The sequence below is a fragment of the Nanorana parkeri genome, unplaced genomic scaffold (genome assembly GCF_000935625.1).
Source record: "Nanorana parkeri isolate BGI_ZX_2015 unplaced genomic scaffold, ASM93562v1 scaffold515, whole genome shotgun sequence".
In the NCBI taxonomy this organism is placed as follows: domain Eukaryota; kingdom Metazoa; phylum Chordata; class Amphibia; order Anura; family Dicroglossidae; genus Nanorana; species Nanorana parkeri.
The window spans coordinates 757,455-766,748 of record NW_017306783.1 but is presented as its reverse complement, the minus strand read 5'-3'; the positions used below and the strand labels follow the sequence as shown (position 1 = coordinate 766,748).

At 44.9% G+C, this 9,294-nt stretch overlaps 1 protein-coding gene across 1 annotated transcript in view; it reads right to left on the bottom strand.

Moving 5' to 3' along the window:
* Positions 1-9,294, bottom strand: part of NUP133 (nucleoporin 133) — a 508,027-nt gene that overhangs the window by 201,755 nt on the left and 296,978 nt on the right. The window contains exon 15 of the mRNA XM_018561308.1: positions 1,353-1,447. Within this exon, the coding sequence (XP_018416810.1) occupies positions 1,353-1,447 (95 nt within the window). The remainder of the gene's footprint in view (positions 1-1,352; positions 1,448-9,294) is intronic.

The following is a 9,294-nucleotide window of genomic DNA, read 5'->3' as shown; positions in this document are numbered from 1 at the left end:
GGCTAGCACTATCTTCAGGGATTTCTGTAATATGAGATCTACCACCGAACTAGGTCTTATTTTCGGGGTAGGTCTTATATTACAGAAATCCCTGAAGATAGTGCTAGGTCTTATTTTAGGGGTAGGTCTTACTTTCGGGGAAACACGGTATTTATTACATGTATTTATATAGCGCCTTTACATAGTGTGCATTCACATCTGTCCCTGCCCTCAAGGAGCCTACAATCTAAGGTCCCTATCTCACATGCATACATACAGGGCCAATTTAGACAGGAGCCAATTTTTACCTTCCAGCATGTCTTTGGAGTGTGGGAGGAAACCAGAGTACCCAGAGGAAACCCATGCAAGCACAGGGAGAACATGCAAACGCCTTGCAGATAGTGACCATGCCAGGATTCGAACCAGGGACCCCTAGTGCTGCAAAGCAAAAGTGCTAACCACTATGCCACTGTGCTGCCCATCATGTTCCAAAAGCCCCTCAGGGTGCATGTGGGAAGTGACACCACTAGTGAGGGCAGCTGCCCAAAACCAAGATGGCTGCCACCCGTTCCCCACTACACACACACAGCCCACCACAGGTGACCGTGGATCCCCTCACCTGCACCGCGGAAACCCCAGCCCAGAGAGGAAAAAACCCAGCCAGGCGATCCCCACTAGGCCGAAGCCAGGCACTAAATTTGTTGGCTGCAGGCTGCACACGCACCGCAACGGCAGTGCTCCGCTGCTCAGCACCACGGTCCCCAGCATGCCAGCACACAAAGTATGCAAACAACACCACATAAAAAAAACAAGGCACCACAGGTATTGCAAATCACCACATGACCATAGTCGGGGTGCTGCCTGCCTGTGAAGGGTACTGTGACTGGGAAGCTGAGACCTCCAGTCAAATGCACTCCACCAGGAAGACTCCCACAGGCCACTCCATGAGATAAAGTAGACACAGCCGACCCACCAGAGCACATCTGCATATGCTCGCAGGCCAGGCTGTGTAGGACTACAGGGATCTATGATCATCCAGTCACCCAGCCGGCAGTTGCTCGAAGATTCAACCAAAAAAGAAGGAAAAGGGAAGAATTTCAGAGAAAAAAATCTTACTACTGACACTAGGTAAAATACTGCAGACTTGTCAGCTGGTGCCCCCCACCAGCTGACAAGTGCCTGGGACGGCCCCTGCTGGCTACCAGCAGGGGCCCCCCCAGGCTGTCTTTTGTTTTGTGCCTAGTGAGCTTCTCCTGCAGGTGGCGATATTATGCTGTCGTACAGTACATTATCAATTTCCTGTGTCCTTCAATGAACGGAAGAGAAAAATACAAGAGCACAATACTTTAAATAATTGTTTCGAACACACTAACCTGATGAAGAAAGTCCACAAAGAATGAATGTGCTTTCATTTTATCTTCCAACTGATGCAAAAGAATTAGAGACGTATTACTTAAGCTAGCAGCTTCTGTATTGGAGGGAGAGTGAAAAAAAAATACCAGTAAACAAAATCACTGCACAAAATGTAATTATTTATATAATAATAAATAATACAAAAACAAGATCACAAGCTACATAAATGAAATATAATATTATTATTCAGGATTTATATAGCATCAACAGTTTGCACAGCGCTTTACAATATAAGGAAGACATTACAATCACAATACAATTCAAGACAAGATGGTAAGGAGGGACCTGACCGTGAGGGCTTACAATCTAAAAAGGGAGGGGCAAGTGATTCATGAGGAGGAAGCTGTGTGGGGATGAATTGTCTGAGAAAGTAATAGTTCAGTGGTTAGGTTGAGGTAGGATAGGCTTCCCAGAAGAGATGAGTCCTAAGGGATCGCCTAAAGGCAGTCAGAGTGGGAGACAGACGGACAGGTTGGGGTAGAGAGTTCCATAGGATGGGAGAGACTCTAGTGAAGTCCTGGAGGGGAGCATGGGAGGAGTTGATGAGGGAGCTGGAAAGCAGAAGGTCTTTTGAAGAGCGGAGCGGACGGTTAGGGTGATACTTTGAGACCAGGTTTGAGATATAGCCAGGGGCAGAAGTGTGGATGGTTTTGTAAGTGGTTGTTAATATTTTTAATTGTATCCTTTGGGCTATTGGAAGCCAGGGATTGACAGAGGGGGGTTTCAGACACTGAGCGGTTGGTTAGGTGAATGAGTCTAACAGCTGCATTCACGATAGATTGAAGGGGGGGTAGCCTGTGTAGAGGTAGGCCAATGAGGAGGGAGTTGCAATAGTCAAGACGAGATATAACGAGTGGATGAGTACTTTTGCGGTTTCATTGGTGAGGAAGGGGCGTATTTTGGAGGTGAAGGCGGCAGGATTTGGATAGTGATTGGATGTGGGGAAGAAAGGTGAGGTCCGAGTCAAGGATGACACCTAGGATGTTGGCATGGGGGGAGGGCTGGATAGTTGTGTTGACAATCTCAAGGGAAAAGTTCGGTGAAGGTGCACGGGCAGGAGGAAATATAATGAGCTCAGTTTTTGAAAGGCTGAGTTTTAAGAAGTGTTGTGACATCCAGACTGATATGTCCGTTAGTAGATTAGTGGCATGCAAGGACACTGAGGGGGTGAGTTTTGGAGTAGAAAGATAGATTTGAGTGTCATCGGCATAGAGATGGTATTGGAAGCCAAAAAATACAGCAAGTCCAGTTGCCTTGACTTATTTTTTTTTTACAGATATACCATGACCTGGATGAATGAGAACCTTCACAGACATGAATGGGAGTAAGGAAATTGGTCAGATTGTTGATGTCGGTAGGGTCCATTGAGGGTTTTTGGGGGTATTGGGGTGACCAGGGCATGTTTTAGAGGGGAGGGAAAGATGCCAGTGGAGAATGAGAGATTGAAAATGTGAGTAAGAAAGTGTAGGATAGAGTAAAGGGTGAGTGAAGTAGTGGTGAGGGAACAGGGTCCAGGGGGCAAGTGGTGAGGTGGATGTCAGAGAGAAGCTTTGTAGCCTCCTCTGCTGTGACAGGGTCAAAAGAGGAGAGTAACAACTGTGATGGTGGGTCTGGTACATGAATAGGGGAAGGTGACTGCACAGTGGCAATCTGACCCCAAATTGTATCTATTTTGTTTGAAATGAATGGCAATGTCCTGGGCAGTGAGTGAGTTAGTGGGTGGTGGCAGTGGAGGACATAGTAGAGAGTTAAAAGTAGAAAAGAGTTGCAAGGATATACACACACCCATACACATGTTGAGGAAAATAATTATGTGATCCCCTGCAGATTTTGTAAGTTTTCCCACTTACAAGGAAATGAAAGGTCTATAATATCATAGGTGTATTTTAAATGATAGAGACAGAATGTCAACCAAAAATCCAGAAAAAAAACACATGATACAAATGTTATAAATTCAGTTACAGTTCAGTGAGTAAAATAAGTATTTGATCCCCTACCAACCAACAATAATTCTGGCTCTCACAGACTGGCTATGTGGTACACAGATTAGTCCTGTCAATTTAAGAAGTTGCTCCTAACGACAACTTGTTATTTATGTAAAAGACACCTGTCCACATAATCTCTTTCTTCCATTCAAACCTCACCACCATGAGCAAGACCAAAGAGCTGTCAAAGGACATTAGGGACAAGAATGTAGACCTGCACAAGGCTGGAATGGGCTACAAGACTATCAGCAAGAATATTGGTGAGAAGGAAACAACTGTTGGAGCGATTATTCGCAAATGGAAGGAATACAAAATAACCATCAATCGCCCTCGGTCTGGAGCTCCTTGCAAGATTTGCCTCATGGCATATACAAGTGCACAGCTTGTTTGTATACATGGCTGCATGAGACCACCTCCAGCCAACAGCAATTCTCAGGTGGTCCAGCTACAGGAGCCTTCCGTGACCTCAAGCTGCCATTACCATCCATTCTTCACCGACATGGAATCACCATGTCCATCTAACAGCGAGTCAGTGATTCCTAAATTTTGCAGATATAATTTTCATGCACTACACTGCAATCATTCCATAAACTGACCTATCAAGTACCACATATTTCTGGGTTGTAGCGCTCCTTTTTTGTCTTTACCATATGCATATACAGGGTTCCTCTCCCTGGTTTAGAAGCTTGCTCACCCAAAACCACTAACAGTCACCACCACAGTAGTGTGCTTGCCATTTTTCTGTTTAAACTTATGAGCACGGCTGTATATATAGATATATATCTAGATATATGTATGTATATATCTTACTTGTGGTCCGAGCCTGATAACTATAAGTGATACCCTGAACCCCCCATGGCCTGGAGTGTGCCTTGGCCTTCTAAGGACAGAATGCCTAAGGGGGCAAAAATCGACTGAAAGGATAGAGAAAAGCCAAATTACACTCTATTACCAAAAGCTCCAGCCAGTACTGGACAAAGCAGGCAGAACTCCAACAACCCAAGTGTTTGATAATGTGTGCTGGCACCCCGTTTGGAGGCTGCTCCTACGAGGAAGGAATGACCCAAAACTGCACCGGATTCAATCCCATGTTGGCCAACAAAACACAGATGTGCTTGACGAATTGACTAGAGGAAAAAGGGATGATGGGAAAAGGCAGTAAAGAATTGTCCTGCTTGTGAAGACTAAGTGCCAAAAAGACAGTAAAAACAACGAAGCGCCACTATCAGTCCTCACTGGGAAATCTTCTCAGGCATACTGCAGGATGCTGCCCCAAAGAAGCCGGGAATCTGGAAAGTAAACACAAAGGGAGTGCCTTTCCTAGTGCAGATCAATTTATTTCAATAAGCATTAAGTAAAAAGGAGATAAAATGGTACTCACAAACATGAGTGTTACACAGGCATGGAATGGGAGCTGACATGCAGTAAGGCATCCACTAGACAATTCCTGTGTGTGATGACGTTGACGCGTTTCCGGGGCACGCCCCCTTCATCAGAACCATCTCCTTTTTACTTCATGCTTATTGAAATAAATTGATCTGCACTAGGAAAGGCGCTCCCTTTGTGTTTACTTACCTAAGTGCCAAAAAGAGTTGATCCAAAACAGCCACAGGACACCAAGCGTTCCCTGTTTGAAAAAACTTGATCACATGCCCTGGACCCACCTGCCTGGTTTTGTCGTGAGGTAGATGTAAATTATACACGTCACCCACCTTTACTAAACTACCTTTGCCGAGTACCACCACCCCCTGTCTAGCCTGGGATACTTCCCTGGGCCTCAACAAACCATAAAAAGCTAAATAAATGGCCGCCTTTGGTGTGCACCAGGCTGGAAAGCACACCAAAGGGGAAAGCCATAGAAGAGCTGATAATTTGCGAAAGATGTCTCCCGTGATAGGCCGACGAACCATCTTGACCTTAGACTGACTCTTCTGGATTCCCTTCAAAATAGCCTTGACAGGATGAGCTGAAAGGAAGGTCTGTCAGGGTCCTGCAGAGCTAAAAAATGCTGAACTCCCGCTAAATACAACCTAATGGTGTTGCGAGATAAAGCCAGAACTGAGTGACAGTATGACACAAAGGCCACCATATATTAACTCGTCCGGCGTTACGCCCCGGATAAGTTACCCGAAATCTAGCATAAACCTCCCAAACTCTATGGTACGCCTTCAAAGTATTCCTGGAAAGCGATTTATTAATAAGCGTTCTGGCTACCACCATCAAGGAACTTAATCCAACACCAGCAACTGCCAGTCCGGAACTGGGGTGCCTGCTGGATCCGCCTCTGGATTCTGCAAAAAGAAACATGAAAAATCAAAACGTGATAATGCATCGGCTGATCCGTTATTGACCCATTCAACAAACACACCATGGAAATGAAACCCCCACTTCAGAGCTATCCAGGTCAATCTATGCATGAAGGACATAAGTATTGATTTGAACCTGCCTTTATTAATGATCTCTGTTGTGGCCATGTTGTCAGTGTTAAAAATCACTGTGTGACCTGTCCAAAGCCGCCCCCAAACAACCGCAGCTGCTACAATAGGATAGATCTCGAATAATGCTGATGTCTGAGAAAAACCTGGCAACCGTAGGACCTCTGTGGGCCATAAACTGGCTAACCAATGGGAGCCAAAAATAGCAGAGAACCCTACTGAAGCTGCCACATCTGAAAACACATGTGGAGACTTGACAGTGGCCTGAGGCATGAACATCGAAATACCATTCCATCTATCCAAAAAATGTGTCCCACATGAACAGATCTGCTCGGGCATTAGCGTTCAGGTGAACCGGTGTGTCTGAATCGTGAGCCTCCTCTAATAACATTAACAACCTGGAGACAAACTACCTACCTTGAGGAATGATCCTCATGGCAAAATTGAGCATGCCCAAAAGGGACTGTAATTCTCCCTTGGTGCATACCTGAGAAATGACTAAGGAACGTACACCCTGTTTGATTCTGTCCAATTTCTCTTGGGGCAGACTGGCTAGCAACTTATGTGAATCTAAAGTTATCCCTAAAAAAGTTATCACTGGCGCGGGCCCTTCCACCTTGTGATCAGCTACTGGAATGTTTAGAGGACTTGCAAATCAACGGGCACCAGTGACGGGCTTTCAATCAACAGAAAATCATCCAAATAATGAATGACGTTCTGGCAACCCCAAACTTTCAACAAAATCCACTCCAGAGCCTGTGCGAAAGTATCAAAAAGACTAGGGCTACTCTTGGAACCAAAAGTCAATTTAGTGGTGAAATAGTATGCATCTCTCCACTTGATGCCATGCCACTGCCAGAGAGATGGTCTGATTGGGAGTAACTTGAAAGTGTCAGCAATATCTGCCTTGGACAACCAAGAACCCCTACCTGTGCGGAGAATGACCTGGATTGCCTGATCTACAGAAGCATATTTGAAAGAGAATTCCTCTGACGGAATCAATTAATTCAAACTCGGCACGTGAGATGAATGAGGAGCAGACAAGTCATAAATCAAACAAAATTTATTAGAATATTTCCCTTGCACAACTCCCATCAGGCTGACCCTCCATACATGAAAAGGGGGGAACTCAAAAGGACCTATGATGAAACCTTTATCCAATTCGATTTTTAGAAACTCATCCACGATATCTGCATGTATGCCAGCTGACTGCAGATTCTGACATTCAAAAGTTTGCTGTGGCAAGGAAATGAGACCGGTGTGAACACACTGGGAAAAACCGTCTACCAAGAACAACAGGAACGGCTGAACTGGGTGATGCCGCAACAACCAATCTTACTGACCTACATCCACCCGACTCAGTCATGCCAAGGTTGGTTTTCATAGGACATGTGGTGATGCGATGTGCCCGGAAACAGTTGGCACAAACGTGCAACAGTCTGCATTGGTTATAATTGCAAGCCGTATAATTACAATTATTGCAAATCTGTGCTTTGCCCAAAAAATTAGTTGGTCTGCCCAATTTATCATGTTGCACAGCCTCCTGGCTGGATCCCGGGTTGCTGGGGCCTCTGGAGGAACTAGGAATGGCAGAAAGGTCAGCCAAAGGACAGAGAGTCGTAGTATGGGCAGGAGACTGACATGTAGCGCACACCGGAGATTTCAGGCTAGCGAAATGCCTGCAAAACAACTCCATGTCAATATTGCTCCAGAAACTAGGCCCAAATGGCTGCCACTTTAGCTGAAAAGGATCTATGATAGTCATAGAAAGTGGAACCCCCATATTTATGCGCTAGATCCACAACCCTGTACATGTAGACATCCAGTTCCTGTCTTCTATGGGGGCTGGTGAAACACAAAACATCTCTGCACAGACTAAACACCAGTACAAACTCTGCCAGGGATAGCTTGCGACTAAGCCTGGGGTCCTTAGTTTTGAGAACTACCGATACATCCCCTCAAGCAAAAGCTTTATTCTCTGCTACATCATGTGTCGCTATCAACAAGGATGCCAAATTGACATGTTTTCCTTCTAAAATGTCTTAATATTGGGACGCACAAAATAAACTGGTGCCACAGAAGGAACAACAGCACCCTGAACGGGATTTGCTGCTACCAATAAACTTGGTGTAGTACCTGACACAGCTACAGGGGCCGCCGAATCCCCTGCTGACTCTTCCGTAAGTTTTGGCACCGTCCAAGACCTTAGGGATGTGATGCTGCCCTGTTCGGAACCTCTGCCAGGAGATGGAAGCATGGACGAAAACTCCTCAATGTCTGAAGGTTGAGAGATAACTGCAAGCAACCCAACAAAAGAAGTTATGACTCGTGAGCCATGACCGGCCCTGTGCTTGATAAGAACCAGACAACTTCCCCTCCTAGCTATTTAACGTGCTAAACATGTAAGACTTTGCCAACGTGGCCGAGAAAAGTATGTTTGCTGTTTCCACTGACGTATGCGTGTAACGAGACCGAGTTAGAACCTGAGACGTGACAGGTCAATTAAGAACGAAAAACTCAGGGCTTACGTACCTGCTGGCGTGACAGGAAATAATATTAATAAGAGTTGTGGAAAACAGACTTAATGACGTTATGGAAGACGGTTTAAAATTGACGTGATAAGTATGTGCATGCCCCCATTTACATGTGTAGATGCAACTATATGACCACATGCAACTAGCCAACGTTATATATATATATATATATATATTTCATAAAGAAATGATTCCCCTTAGCACTGAGGAAATCTCTAAGTAGAGCTGATTAATTAAGGATATCGCAACAGGTAAATTATTTACAAAAGTAATTAATGAAGTAGAAAAATATAAACACATAAATCACACAACACGAACGTGTTTTGATTTAAAAGATCATGACGACTAGCCTGCAACAGCTACATGTGCGTGCATACATCGTGACAGGATTTATTATAGTAACCTCTCATGGGTGTCGAGTGGTCAGTGATGGATCAGATGCTGGAAAAAATGGATGCAACTTTTGATTTGGGAGAAAAGTCCATTCAAAGAAATGCTTTTCTGTAACAATCCAGACGGAGTTCACAGCAGGTTCAAGGTTACTTATTAACCTCTTTGAATTCCGAAAGACAATTGTATCCGTTTGTTGTTTCGAAGATAGCAGCCGTTTCAGGAGGACATTTCAAATGTGCAGCTGACAATGAAATTCCCATCAGATCCTTTTCATGTAGTAAAGTTGTTACATCTTTGACCGTTTCCAAATGTGTCTCTTTGTAGTGCGGCCGCACCAACTCACTGTGTGAGGAGACAGGACACACTTTGTATCCAAGCTTTTGATTCCGTCACCGTCTATTGACATCCAAGCAGTGTGGCTCGATCCGCTCTAGGGGTTTCATCAGGCCGTCCTTTGGCCATCAGTGCAGCATATAATGCAAAGCTGTGCAGGGAGCTGTCTTACGTGTTTCCCCCAGCAGAGTGGGGCTTCTTCAGAGGGGCGTGATATATATA